The sequence below is a fragment of the Ranitomeya imitator genome, chromosome 10 (genome assembly GCF_032444005.1).
Source record: "Ranitomeya imitator isolate aRanImi1 chromosome 10, aRanImi1.pri, whole genome shotgun sequence".
In the NCBI taxonomy this organism is placed as follows: domain Eukaryota; kingdom Metazoa; phylum Chordata; class Amphibia; order Anura; family Dendrobatidae; genus Ranitomeya; species Ranitomeya imitator.
Window position 1 is genome coordinate 20882373 of NC_091291.1, and position 14734 is coordinate 20897106.

Sequence of the window (14734 nt, forward strand, 5' to 3'; positions counted from 1 at the left end):
TTAAGTTTTGCTTTTATCTATATATATAATTGTCTAAGGGTTTTTCCGTCAGTCTGTCTTTCTATCTGTCTGTCTGTCTGTCTGTCCTGGAAATCCCGCCTCTCTGATTGGTCGAGGCCGCCAGGCCTTGACCAATCAGCGACGGGCACAGTCTGCCGTGAATTCTGGAATCATCATTGTCCATATACTACGGGGACATGCATATTCTAGAATACCCGATGCGTTAGAATCGGGCCACAATCTAGTTTTATTATATCAAGGGCTAAAACCGCTTCAGTATCTGATAATCTAATCACACAATGTCATGCCAACTCAGATAACGATGCACCGCCATGTGACACACTCCGATCAGAGACTTATAACCGAGCAACCAATATTATACTGCAAATATTCTCAGCCGTGGAGGAGACGGAGAACACTCTACACCATCTCTTCAGAAGTAACAGGTAAGATATCACTCTTCTTAAAATTTGGATTATGAAAGGGATTGTCCGTAAACATGGCTGTTTCCTTCCCGATAGAGCACATCTGTCCATGGGTTGTCCATGTAGCACAGCGTTATCAATGTTGACAGGGCAGAGGTGCAACACAACAAACAAACCTGTGGACAGATGGGGCACTGTTTTAGGAAGAGAGTAATTTTTTCTTATCGTGATCAACCTCTTTAAGTATTAGAATTTCAGGAATTACAGATATTAGAAGGACGTAGGAGAGGTGAGAATATTTTATCAATTTTTCTTAACCCACTTACAGGCAAATTTGATTCACACCAAATGTATTCAATGCAAATCGAATCCCTTCCCCCCTGGATTGAGCCAATTCAACTGGATACAAATTTTAGGAGTTTTGCTCAACTCCCCCTTGGGTTCCAGTACAAACCAAAACCAAAATCCCAACAGCTCTCATGCGCCAGTTACTATTCTTGTGCATCCTTAACTGGTGAAAACAAATCGAAAAAGCCAGCTGACCAAAATTGAAAGAAGGTGCTCGGAACCCGGTCCTGGTTAGACATAATCAATGGGAAAAAAAGGGATAATGTTCCTTTGATAAAAATTCTATATATTCTTAATTGGAATCTTGTTAAAAAAAGCATATAAAGTGCTCCGGGAAAAGTAGAACAGCAGGCATCAACAAACGGTGCATTTCGAACACATCAGTGATCTTTATCAAAGCTGATGGGATCAAAACGTGACGCTTGAAATGTTTTCCTGCTTTCCAATGCATCACATGATAGAAATCCACAAAACATGAGGGATTGTCTGTGTGCATCAGGCAATCCCAGCATGTTTTGTGGCTGTAAAGCAGCCATATGAGGCCATGAGGATGCGAACATGTCACTCGGGAACACGTGATACTCGGTGCGTACTCGAGCACCATAGGCAAACTCAAATAACGAGCACTTGCGCTCATGACTGTTTATTATTTTACTATGTTTTTTACAGAGCAGCAATATATTATGCCAGCAATTCCCTTCTTATGGGATTTTTTTTATAAGTTATCGGTAAGAATCATCCCCCCCTCGCCCATACCCTCACTCACGGGGTATATAGTCTTTTCATTATTTTCGGAGAGGAACCTGACCATATAAATGGTTTGGGGAAAGGATTGTGCTGACGGATTTTACTTAAGGCATCTCCAAAATGTTATTGACCCGATGGGTTTGGGTGTTATGTCTTTTATGATGAGCGATAATGATGATATAACTGTAATAAGTCATTCAAAACAGATAATGATGTTCTTATCAGCGGTGAGATCCAACTGTCCTTGGAGATATATTTATGGCAAATTGTCCCTACACTGCCATATGAAATTATAAAATACTAGATGGCAGCCCGATTCTAAAGAATCGGGAGTCTAGAATCCATATATACTTTATTTATTCAAATGTAAGAATAATACAATTAATAAATAATAGTAAGAAAGAACAAAAATAATAGGCAGTATATGGAGAAAACACCAAACAAAAGTTCAAAATTGGTGTGAAAATGTCACTGAACCACTTCACAACTAAATATATATAGTTTTGGTAAATGGTATTATCATTTTTTTGATGAAATTCGGCAGGAGCTTGAAGAGCAACGTCACTGGGCCCGCCTCCACGCAGTAGAAACTTGCTGTGAGGTAAAAATTCAAAAATCACACCAAAATGGCGGGCGGAGTGTGTCACAGTACGGCACGTTTCTGATTGGTCGCTCGCAGCAGGCGGCAACCAATCAGACACTGGACACTGTTGACGTCACTTATCTCCGGACATTAGCTCCGGACATTAGCTCCGGACATTAGCTCCGGACATTATCTCCGCACATTAGCTCCAGACATTAGCTCCAGACATTAGCTCCGGACAAAGCCACGGAAGTTGGCACAAATTGCAGGAAGTAGTATTCTAGGCAATTAATCTCCGGACATTAGCTCCGGACATTAGCTCCGGACATTAGCTCCGGACATTAGCTCCGGACAAAGCCACGGAAGTTGGCACAAATTGCAGGAAGTAGTATTCTAGGCAATTATATATTAGATAACTATTTTATACATTATACATACTTTGACCAGCAATAGTGATGAGCGAGTATGCTCGTTACTCGGGTTTTCCGAGTATGCTCGGGTGTTCTCCAAGTATTTCAGCGTGCTCGGAGATTTAAGGTACCGTTACACTTAACGATTTACCAACGATCACGACCAGCGATACGACCTGGCCGTGATCATTGGTAAGTCGTTGTGTGGTCGCTGGAGAGCTGTCACACGGACAGCTCTCCAGCGACCAACGATGCCGAAGTCCTCAGGTAACCAGGGTAAACATCGGGTTACTAAGCGCAGGGCCACGCTTAGTAACCCGATGTTTACCCTGGTTACCATTGTAAATTAAAAAAAAAAAAACAGTACTCACATTCCGGTGTCTGTCAAGTCCCCTGCCATCAGCTTCCCGCACTGACTGTGAGGGCCGGCCGTAAAGCAGAGCACAGCGGTGACGTCACCGCTGTGCTTTACAGCCGGTGCTCACAGTCAGTTACGTCACAAAAAGCAACGATATCGTTAAAGAAATCGTTATGTGTGACGGTACCTTTAGTTTGTGTTAACACAGCCTGATTTGTGGCTGCTAGACAGCCTGAATACATGTGGGAATTGTCTGCTTGTTAGGAAATCCCCACATGTATTCAGGCTGTCTAGCAGCCGTAAACCATGCAGTTGCGTCGACACAAACTAAATCTCCGAGCATGCCCAAAATACTCGGAGAACACCCGAGCATGCTCGGACATCTCGAGTAACGAGCATACTCGCTCAACCCTAGCCAGCACCAATTTTTCTGGATACAGTAAGTTACCCAGAACTATATAGTGTGAGTGATCAGTAATGTGTATAGAGACTGTATTACAATATTTACCAATTTACAATCTTCTGCCGTTTCCAGCGCTGCTCCAGTCTACTGTAATCAGTTATGACCTGCCGACTCACTCGGCGTCTCCTGTGTGATCTAGAGGCCACTTTTTCAGTGTCACTACTACTTAAGACTCAGAACAAGACTAGGAAGGATGGAACCAGCAAAAGGCGGAGACTGGTAAGATTTATAATACTCTCTCTACACACATTACTGTTGATAAGAGAGGAGTCTGGAAAATAAAAAATGGTTGAGATAATTTTTTTAATAAAATGACATGGCTTCTGTACAGAAACTATAGTTACATAAAAGTCTGGTGTGTTATTACCAATAAAAATGTTATTAATTTAATTATTATTTATTTAGTTTGTAGGTGAATACTCACAATGGACAATGAGGATGATAATCTGACAACATCTAATATAACTCTGAATTATGGCTGGTAAGTTTAAATTCCTAATTCTTTATTTCATCAAGCCTCACAACATATCAGTGGCCCATCAGGTGTCAGTGGTGTCCGTGGTGCAGAGCGTTCGGCTCTGCATTGTGGCTCCTGTATAATAACATAGATTTGACCAGAGCCGGACAGAGACTTTCTCACTGCATTCATTAATTTATAAAGAAAACAGAGCCACAACGCACCGGGTATTTTATATTTATTGGTATTTATTTTAGTTAAAGATTCTATAGAGACCAGCAGACATGCCCAGATCTGCAAGATCCACAGCCAAATAGTCTGTCACATCTGGATATGTCCTTACTAGTGATGAGCGAGTGTGCTCGTTACTCGAGTTTTCTGAGTATGCTCAGGTGTCCTCCGAGTATCTTGGGCGTGCTCATAGATTATGTTTGAGTCCCCGCAGCTGCATGTTTTGCTGCTGCTAGACAACCTGAATACATGTGGGGATTCCCTAACAAACAGGCAATCCCCGCATGTGTTCAGGTTGTCTAACAGCCGCAAATCATGCAGCTTTGGGACACAAACATAATCTACGTGCACACCCAAGATTCTCGGAGAACAGCCAAGCATGCTCGGAAAACTCGAGTAACGAGCACACTCGCTCATCACTAGTCCTTACTAAGGTGCTTTAGATGTTCTCTTTTCCAGGACTTGTCTGGTTAAAACTAGAGTTGAGTGAATATGTTCAGAATCGGACGCCAAATCTGAATTTGCCATATTGGTATGCTATCTGTACCGAATTTATCTTTGATGATCGATTCCGAACATATTCGATCATTTCTACTCCCATTGACTCCAATGATGTTCGGCTGTGTTCGGCAAATACAGCAAAAACAATATTTGCTGCCTATTGTAATCGGAAGCGAATTTTTAAACATTTGTTCAACTCTAACTAAAACCAATGGGAAAGTCCTGTAAGTGAGCTGCACTGGGAAAATACGACCGGGGTAAGCACCGGACTAGTCTTGTCTCTGCCTCTAATCTTGTAACTATACTTTCTCTGAAATGCCAGGGAGTTTTAAAGAAACATTATACTTAGCTTCCATCATAAAGCCAGGCTATGATTTATGCTGCCCGCTGTTTGTGTCACATGAATCAACTGACAGGTTCTCTTAAAAGAAGTTAGAGTACTTTAAATTTGGCGGAAGTTGGACATATCTCTAAGTATAAGTTTTGTGTTTCTGGTTATAAGCTCATATGAACAGCAGTTTCACCCCATAAACAGGGTTCTGTTCATAGTAATGCTGCCCTTGGCACCAATAAAAAACAGAAGAAAAATGAGCTCAACGAACTTGAGACCAAACTTCTTTCTTCATCATGATTAATGGTGCGCAGTCACCTGAAACGCGTCGATGTCGCATTTCATGTAACTTAGATCGCTGATTCTTTTTTATCCTCCACTGAGCACTTTTAGTGAATAAAGAAAGAAGTTTGTTCTCAAGTTGGTTGAGCTGGATTTTCTCCTGTTTTGTGATTGCTCTACCCCTTGATACAACATTTCCTATGCTCCAAACACCTAAGGCTGTCTACTATGGTGAGCTTGACCTATATTTCTACCAATAAAAAACCCCTTGAAAAAAAACAAAAATTTCTAAATAATCCCCCGTAGCATAATTGCTCATCATAGCCTGAAGTCCATGAAATAAACTAAAGTTTTCAAAAGGAAAAGGATATCCTAAAATAATTTTAAAAAAAAACACTACTGGGCCGAGCCACATATACAAGTACAATACCTTTCTATGAGCTTATTCACATTACTGCAGTTCTGGTGGCAACAGCTTGTGTTCGGCCATCACTTGGAATTGGTAGGGTGTAGCTTGGACACTAGAAGGGTGCGGTAACACCCTAAGGTTCCTAGGGTCTTTCGGGGCAAATAAAGCCAAAATGATCAATGTGTCCTGTTCTAGAATGTGAGGTATATGGTGGTATAACTTATAGCTCCATAGTGTGACCACACGTGGATGTTAGCCCCTGTAAACTAGGTAGACATTTAAAGGGAATCTGTCACCCCAAAATTCGCCTATAAGCTAAGGCCACCGGCATCAGGTGCTTATCTACATCATTCTGTAATGCTGTAGATAAGCCCCCGATGTAACCTGAAAGAGAAGAAAAACAAGTTAGATTATAGTCACCCAGGGGCGGTCTCGATGCGGTCCGGTCCGATGGGCATCACGGTCCGGGTCTGGCGCCTCCAATCTTCATAGGATGATGTCCTCTTCTTTGCTTCTTGCCCTGGCTCCTGCTCAGGTGTACTTTATGTGCCCTGTTGAGGGCAGAGCAAAGTACTGCAGTGCGCAGGCGCCGGGCCTCTCTGACCTTTTCCCGGCACCTGCATACTGCAGTACTTTGCTCTGCCCTCAACAGGGTAGATAAAGTACACCTGCACAGGAGCCGTGGCAGGAAGAAAAGAGGACATCATCGTATGAAGATGGGAGCTGGACCCAGACCATGACGCCCATCGGACTGCATCGGGACTGTCCCTGCATGAGTATAATCTAACTTGTTTTTCTACTCTTTCAGGTTACATCGTGGGCTTATCTACAGCATTACAGAATACTGTAGATAAGCCCCTGATGCCGGTGGCCTTAGCTTATAGGCGAATTTTGGGGTGACAGATTCCCTTTAAGGAACTACAAATTCTTAATTTCCCATGTCTACCTTACCCTGTCTTCTCAGGTCATTGGACGAATACTTAAAGGAGCTTCATTATCATGTGTACGTTTTACAGACAATTGCAATTACATTATACAGTATTGTTTTTGCTCTCGGGATCATCGGTAATGGATTAGTCATCTGGATTGCTGGATTCAGGATGAAGAACACAATCAGTGCCGTGTGGTTCCTCAACCTGGCCATCGCGGACTTCCTGTGCTGTGCCTCTCTTCCTCTGCGAATTGCTGAGTGGGCTGCAGTTTTCTCATATGACTTAGATTTTGCATATTGCATATTGAACATGTTTCTGTTTACTGTAAACATGAGCGCCAGTGTTCTCCTCCTGACGGCCATGAGTATTGACCGCTGGGTCTCCGTCATGTGGCCATTATGGGCTAAAGTTCACAGAACTTCTAAACTGGTGAGAATCATTGCAGCCATCATTTGGGTCTTGAGCTTAATATTATCAGGTTTAGTATATAACGTATATAGATACCATGTAGGTGATGTAGGAGAATGGTGCGTAAATTATTATTATGCACATCCTTACAACCCTGAGATATATCTGAACATTCAGCTGATCAGATTAGTTATTATGTTTTCCATCCCTTTTGTGATCATCATCACCACTTATGTCACCATTTTCTACAAACTTAGAAAAAGTAAGAGATCACAAAGATCTCAGAGATCCTCCAGGATCATCACTGCTGTTATATTGTGTTTCTTCGTCTGCTGGTTTCCATATTACATGTGGCCACTAATATCTAGATATTATGAATATAGCCTTCTAGTCAATATTGTACACACTATTATTACCATGCTGGCTTACCTCAATAGTTGCATCAATCCAATCATTTATGCTTTCATGGTACGAGATTTCCAACAAGGTTTCTTCAGATCCATCCCCTCCAGACTCGAAAGAGCCTTAGGTGACCATCCTAATATTCCAGACAGGCAACAAAATAATATATGAAATACTTGCTCAACCGATGTGTAAAATATATTCGTGTTATCTACTGTATCTGAAAGCTCTTAGCCCTTGCAGACTTGTCCATTTTTTATTTTTTCCACTCTCTTTTCTTTCTCGCCTTATTCTTGGAGCAATAACATTTTATGTTCCTTTACACACAAACTAATAAGAGACTGATTTTTTTTAAAAAACGCCCAAAAATTGCAATTCCGACTGTTTTTGGGGGCCTTGTACGTCATTCACTGAGGAATAAAACTGCCTTGGCCGTATGATTCTGCAAGTCTTTACAATTGTGGTGATTAGAGATGAACGGATCGATCTGTAGAGGATCAAGTTTGAGTAAAATTTCCTCAAATTTGCAGTTTGCCAAACACTTTAAGATTAGATTCACTGTTTACAAAATAAAATAAAATAGAAAAAGGCCAACTTTTCCCGTCCCATTTTCCACACTGCCGAAGCATCAAAGAACAAGCTATTTTTTTTTTCTATGGCCACATGGGATTTCTCATTATGCACAACAGCTATGGAGTGTTCCCCAAGTTCGGTCCTCAAGAGCCACCAACGGGTCATGTTTTCAGGATTTCCTTAGTAATGCCCAGGTGAGAACTCCACAATCTAGACAGGCAACAATTCCATCACCTGGGCCATACTAAGGAAATCCTAAAAACACGACCTTTTGGTGGCTCTTGAGGATCGGAATTGGGGAACACTGAGCTACAGCATCTTACCGATTATCTCACCTTGTACAGTGGTGGTCAGGACTTGGACCATAACAGATCGGTGCCCATCCTGATTAATAGGAAATGGCAAATAAAACTAATGGTCGAGAGGGCAAGAAAGGCAGCCCCATCTTGTTTTATATCTGATCTGTAAGTGAGTCTTTCGCTTTTACTTTTTTCCAAGTTTTTCTTTTCCATACTTTAAATAAAGGAGATCAAGTCCTCAGAAATTTACACCAATATTTTCACTACTTTTAAAAATCACTTTCGAGACTGGACCAGCTTTTCCGAACATTTTCAAATTTGTCAATTTAGAAACGTTCTTGACTTTTACAACTTTTTTATATTCTCGCAGTATACACATATGTGAAACAAAATAAAGAGGAGATAACTTTTGGCCTGGAATTCTGGAGCAGTAATATTATTAGACAATTCCTCTGAGAATAAACATTTTATGATAATCACAGAGTTTATTAAAAAAAATTGGAAAAAAATCAACTTTAACGACAGCGCCTCTTACTGTGATTTTACTGTGTTTGTATTTTGCCAATAATTTTGTGACGAATTTGGATCACCTGAAATATTCTCGGTGTCACATGACTTACAGAATGCTTATTTTAATGTAAGAACTAAGATAGAATTAAACATTCTTACTTACATGAATTTTCTTAATAAGTATAACATCACCGAAATGTCTAAAATATTCTTGTCTAGAAATCTCCGACTCAGGCAAGATTTGTTTTTTTTCGAAACGGGCGTATTTTCCATGGATATTCTTTTATTTTTTTATTTTGATATTCACCTTTACGGTTAAGAAAATTTACATCCTGGTGCCGCCAATTTGCTGAATCTGCACAGAAGATAATTACTAAAGAATCTGCATTTTGGTGAAGGCCGACGTTAGTATAATTCCAGTAGAGTCCAAATCCACTGCAACACATTTGGTCATCTCTAGCATTGTACAATATGGTGACAGATCTTCTTTAGTTCGGCCTCTGTCTCCACACATGTTCAATTATTAAAAGTGAGATTGAGCAGGGAACATTCTCCTACAGGCAAGATACTATTGATGTGAATTTATCTCTCCTCACTGGTCCCACTCTCAGGATGATGGATCAGGGCGGGATAATGTGTGGTTGGTCGTTATTCAAAATAAACCATCAGGTCAGCGTAAGATTGTGTAATTGATGGATCAAGTGCTATGACCATTTCTCCAAAGTGTTCAAGAAGCCTTTTTCTACCATAACGCAAGGCCACATGTTACTGTGAGCATCACGCGTGGCCTAAACGTGCTGCCATGGCTGCAGTGTCTCCGGACTTGTCTCCCATTGGTCGGCAATTTCACAAGAGCTGTCAGTAATAGATCTTAAAGATTTGCCCAAGAGCGTTCGGAGAAGAACATTCAGATCATTAATGGCCCCATTCATAGAAGAAGAGGCTGCAAGTGCCGGGTTTCTGCACTCGTCACTGATATTCTGTATAGAATAAATAGAGAAGTTTTGAACATGTTGTTTATTATTTTTCCATCATTTGCAGATAAGTAACATGTCTCCGTCTTGTCATTTAGAAAAATCCACAACTTTTCTTTTGGGGGTGTTGCCTTTTCACTGTTGGACATTTTATTTTTGTGAAAATTCACATGATACTTGTTGATACATAGAATATATTCCATAATGTGATTTTTATACACTACATCCATATCCAGCACATTTTATACCTAGACGGTCGCACTCCTCCTTGTATACTGTCACTTTGCAAGTCTTTGTGCAGGAGCAGTGGTGACAATATTGCGCCATTCTCCTTACACATCTCTGTATCTATCACACTTTCCATGTGATTGTTCTTCGGGTGAATGCCATCTACATATGAAGAGCCCGGTGCACAGTGGTCTTGGTGGGACCCCATGTTTTCATGCTGAGCTGTTGGCAGTGGTGGGAGATTCTCTGCCATCATCCCCTATGGAGATGATAATGAGTCTGGACCAGCAAGTAATGGGATTACAAGGAGGGGTGAGACCTCAGTAGAGTCTATTGTGTGTAAATTAGAAAGTATTTTAGTTTTTATTACTACCTGATATAAGCAGATAAACAAATAGATAAAAGATAGACAAATAGATGATAGATAGACAGATAATAGATAGATAATAGATAGATAATGTATATATATATAGCTAATAGGCAGATAGATATGAGATAGATGATAGATAGTAGTTAAAAAATAATAGATAACAGAAAATAGATAATAGATAATCGAAAGATATATAATAGATACATGGATAACACACAGATAATATATAGATAATAGATAGATAATACATAGAAAATAGATAAATAGATAATAGGTAATATATGAACATAAAATAAATAGAAAATAGATAGATAATAGATAGATAATAGTTAGGTAGATCAATAGATAATAGATAATTAAAGAAAATTTGGCAGAACTACCAAAAGAAGTCGGGTGCAATAAGACCTGTTAAGGTAACGTCCAAATCTACAAAATTGAAAATGATAAAAAAAACTGGCAGAACTCCAAAAAATAAAAGTAAAAAAACCATGGCTTTACTGATCCATTAACAGCAAAGTTTTGGCAGATTTCTCTGCCTTTCTCAAGCCATAAATAATAGATAGATGATAGATAGAAAATAGATAGATAGATAGATAGATAGATAATAGATAGATAATAGATAGATAGATAGATAATAGATAGATAATAGATAGATAGATAGATAATAGATAGATAGATAGATAATAGATAGATAATAGATAGATAGATAATAGATAGATAGATAGATAGATAGATAGATAGATAGATAGATAGATAGATAGATAGATAATAGATGGCTAGATAGATAGATAGATAGATAGATAATAGATAGATAGATAATAGATAGATAGATAATAGATAAATAGATAGATAATAGATAGATAGATAGATAGATAGATAGATAGATAATAGATAGATAGATAATAGATAGATAATAGATAGATGATAGATAGATAATAGATAGATAATAGATAGATAGATAATAGATAGATAATAGATAGATAGATAATAGATAGATAGATAATAGATAGATAGATGATAGATAGATAGATAGATAGATAGATAGATAGATAATAGATAGATGATAGATAGATAGATAATAGATAGATAGATAGATAATAGATAGATAATAGATAGATAGATAATAGATAGATGATAGATAGATAATACACAGATAATAGATAGATAGATAGATGGATAGATAGATAGAGATAGATAATAGATAATAGATAGATAATCATCTTTGTAAGCTGATAAAGATAAATATGATATAAATACATTAACATATAGATAAGTTGGAAAATATTAAAAGATATTTTAAAACATTTTTGAAGCGACATAGAATGATGAATATGAGATATATTACAGTCAGTTACAGGCAAATAGAAATACAATAAACTATTGAAATATGAATTACATAATACTATAGATTAAATAAAGAGGTAGATACGAGATATGTATAAATATATATCATATATAGATAAAAAAAATTTGGCGGAGGGAAGTGATTGTTTTGTTCCTTTTCTTCTCTGATGTTTGGTAACTAATTCCTTGTGCTCTGTAATCAGATTCCCACCCCTGACCCCTGTAATGTTGGAGACAATGGTGGGAACCAGGTGACCCCTCCCAGTCTACCCTGGTATAAAGCAGGGCCTCCTCTCTGCCCTCACACACTCTCCGGTGAAGACCCTTCTGGACTCTTCTGCTTTCCCTCAGCTCCTTCTCCTCCATCACCTGTGAGGTAAGTGCCCAGTGACCATATGGACAATAGTTCTGTAAATGCCTCAGATATAGAAATGTCTCCTGGACGGACGGCCCCGAGAACTGATCTCACCGGTGTATTGTGTTACAGGAGTAGATCGGTTGCTGGGGGCATCAATGGTTTTTCCTGAGACCCTTTTTCTATATGAGGCTCATGGAGTCAGACGCCCCTCACCTCTAATAACTCTTGTAAACTCTCTTCCACTCAGATTCTTCCTTCACTCTTCATTTTTGCACTTTTTCTACAACTTTATCTCTTTTATAATCATATTAGAATAAAGAACTTGAAGCCTTTGATACAAGTCCAGGGTCGGCCTCCCACTATTTTTTATGCCCCTTGTAGCCTTTTGACTTCTTTTTTACATTTTTATTATAACCCTTCCTGTTAAGTTCAATTTTCAGTTTTGCCCTTTTGATTTTTGCAGTACGGGTTATTGTTTTTTTTTATATGGGCTGAATTGTTTTATTTTAGAGCACCATTCAATTTACCAAACAATATACAGAAAAATGGGAAAAAAATCCAGTTGTGGTGACCTGGCGATGTAGAAATGCAATTTTATATATTTTTTAGGTTTTCGTTTTTTTCTTACAACAGTCATGTTTCTTACTTTTTAACTTTTATTTCTTGTGTCTTTATAGAAATTAAATCTGTTTGTCTGATTTCTTATTTAATCTATTGAATAACAGTTTTATTCCAGTTCTATGTCTGACACCTCCACCTTTTAAGAATATGAAAAATACGGATATTTTACACAAATCTATAAAAGTAACTTTTCTCTTTTTTTATTCTCAGATAAAATGGCTGCAAATAATTTAATTCCAGTGTCCATGAGACCAGAACTGTTGGCCGGAGTGGACTATGTGAAATCTGTGGGCAACAGATTAGAAATATTGGATTCCACCACATATAAAACATTTGGGGAAACCTTGGCCACAGTTCTGTGTAGGAGATTCACTGGGCACTGGTATCCGGAGAACCCAATCAAAGGACAAGCCTATAGGTACGTTTCTAGATCATTTCCATATTGGTCTTGCAGACACTCGAAGTTTCCAATGTTGTACTAACGGCATCTCATCTCTAATGTCTCATTTTTGTCTTTTAGATGTATCAGAGTCAACACTCAATACCGAGATGACAGCATTCTAGAGGCTTGTGCCCTTACACATATAGGATTTCGAGACCTTGCCCTGCCCAAGGAATTTACCTTGTGGATTGATCCCTTTGAGGTATCTTGCCGGTGAGTAGTCGCACTGTATATGATATTCAGTAGATTTGGTGCCAATAATTCCCATGACTAATAATGATTTCTTATTGATTCATCTTTGGATAGGTTAGGGGAAGAAAATTCCCCCTACACTGTGGCCAGCTTCGATCCAAGAGCCCCTCGAGGTGAAGAGGTTTCCATAGAAGAGGATCAAGAACAACCTTCCTCTTCGTCTATGGTTGACTTCGCCATACAAGTCCCTGAGGACATTGGAGAAGCATGGACCTTATCATCATCATCATCATCATCATCATCTCCAACATTCAGTGAAGATGATGATAGTGGAATTGATGAAGATCCCAGTCCTCCGGTGGAGCAAATACAGAGGAACACAGGACCAGATCAAGTAAGAAATCCTTAACATTCAATGATACTTGGGTTTTAGGACATCAACACAGTAAAGGTACATGATGATAAAACATGGAGTTTGGGATAATTACTTTGGCACTTAGGCGCAGGATAATTACAATTTTCTTGAATTAACCCTCTGTCTCCTTGTATTTTCAGGCCTCTCCTGTTCTTTTTAGAACATGGGCTCCGCTCTGGTATCCAGCATGGAGGGTTCGTCTTTTTAACGACCCCACCTCGAATCATCGGCCGTGGTTTTAGATCCTGACAGAAGCTGGTGGATGCAGAATGCAGAGACTGTAAAATGTATTAAAAAAATATATTTGCACTTTTTTAAATTTATTTTTTGTAAAAATGTAAATCTTTTCCATGCAATAAAGAGCTGGAGATGAATCTGCAACTCTGTGATTATATTTTAAATTTTATAAGCAATGGACCTGGGAACATCTCAAACTATAAGATTCCCACAAGGTTGATATGTAAGAGGTGGGAGGAGGACACCTATTTTCTGTGGTATGGGAATGTTAGTACCTATCTATTCATCTGTTTTATTTACCTTTTTTCTTTGTACCTATCGTGGAATAGATACACTAGGGACAGCCGCCGAGGAGCGGGGGCGCCACTGGTATAGGAAGTAGGGTACCAACCTCCGCTGATAGGCAATGATATAGATTAGGTACATCACTAGGGTGTTGTTAGTATTTCCTATATTTTCTTTAATGTTTGTGTCTCTGTTGGGTATATCCCTATTTTAATGGGTTATTATTAAAGGGATTTTTTGGGCTTTTTTTCATGTTCACCAACAGTGAAAAGGAAAAGAAAATGTTTTACAAAATATGAAAAAAATAAAAATATAAAAGTTCAAATCACCCTCCTTTCCCACCATTTAAGGTATTAAATAAATATATACACTGCTCAAAAAAATAAAGCGAACACTAAAATCCCACATCCTAGATATCACAAAGAAATATTCCAGTTGTAAATCTCTATTCATTACATAGTGGAATGTGTTGAGAACAATAAAATCTAAAAATGATCAAAATAAATCGCAACTAATATCCCACCGAGGTCTGGAGTTGGAATGATGCTCAAAATCATGGTGGAAAATGAAGTTACAGGCTGATCCAACTTTAGTGTAAA

The 14734-nt window shown here is 38.7% G+C and overlaps 1 protein-coding gene across 5 annotated transcripts; it reads left to right on the forward strand.

Annotated features, from left to right (window-relative positions):
* The first annotated feature begins 260 nt into the window (after window positions 1-260).
* LOC138650920 (formyl peptide receptor 2-like) lies at window positions 261-13987 on the forward strand. 5 transcript variants are annotated; one of them, XM_069740799.1, is made up of 8 exons: window positions 261-446; window positions 3407-3553; window positions 3740-3815; window positions 11789-11961; window positions 12775-12982; window positions 13085-13219; window positions 13313-13592; window positions 13754-13987. In XM_069740799.1, the coding sequence occupies exons 5-8, from the start codon at window positions 12780-12782 to the stop codon at window positions 13853-13855; spliced, it is 720 nt and encodes a 239-aa protein (XP_069596900.1). In that variant the 5' UTR covers window positions 261-446; window positions 3407-3553; window positions 3740-3815; window positions 11789-11961; window positions 12775-12779; the 3' UTR covers window positions 13856-13987. The 5 variants fall into 5 exon arrangements, with proteins under 5 accessions (XP_069596900.1, XP_069596901.1, XP_069596898.1 ...); XM_069740800.1 differs by lacking the exon at window positions 3407-3553; XM_069740801.1 differs by lacking the exons at window positions 261-446; window positions 3407-3553 and adding an exon at window positions 6510-6548 and having other exon boundaries at window positions 3765-3815.
* Window positions 13988-14734: the final 747 nt, after the last annotated feature.

Coding starts and splice junctions, on each gene's coding strand:
- LOC138650920 (XM_069740797.1), top strand. CDS start 3,760: ATGGACAATGAGGATGATAATCTGACAACATCTAATATAACTCTGAAT. Junction 3,816..6,509: donor ATAACTCTGAATTATGGCTG/GTAAGTTTAAAT, acceptor CTGTCTTCTCAG/GTCATTGGACGAATACTTAA.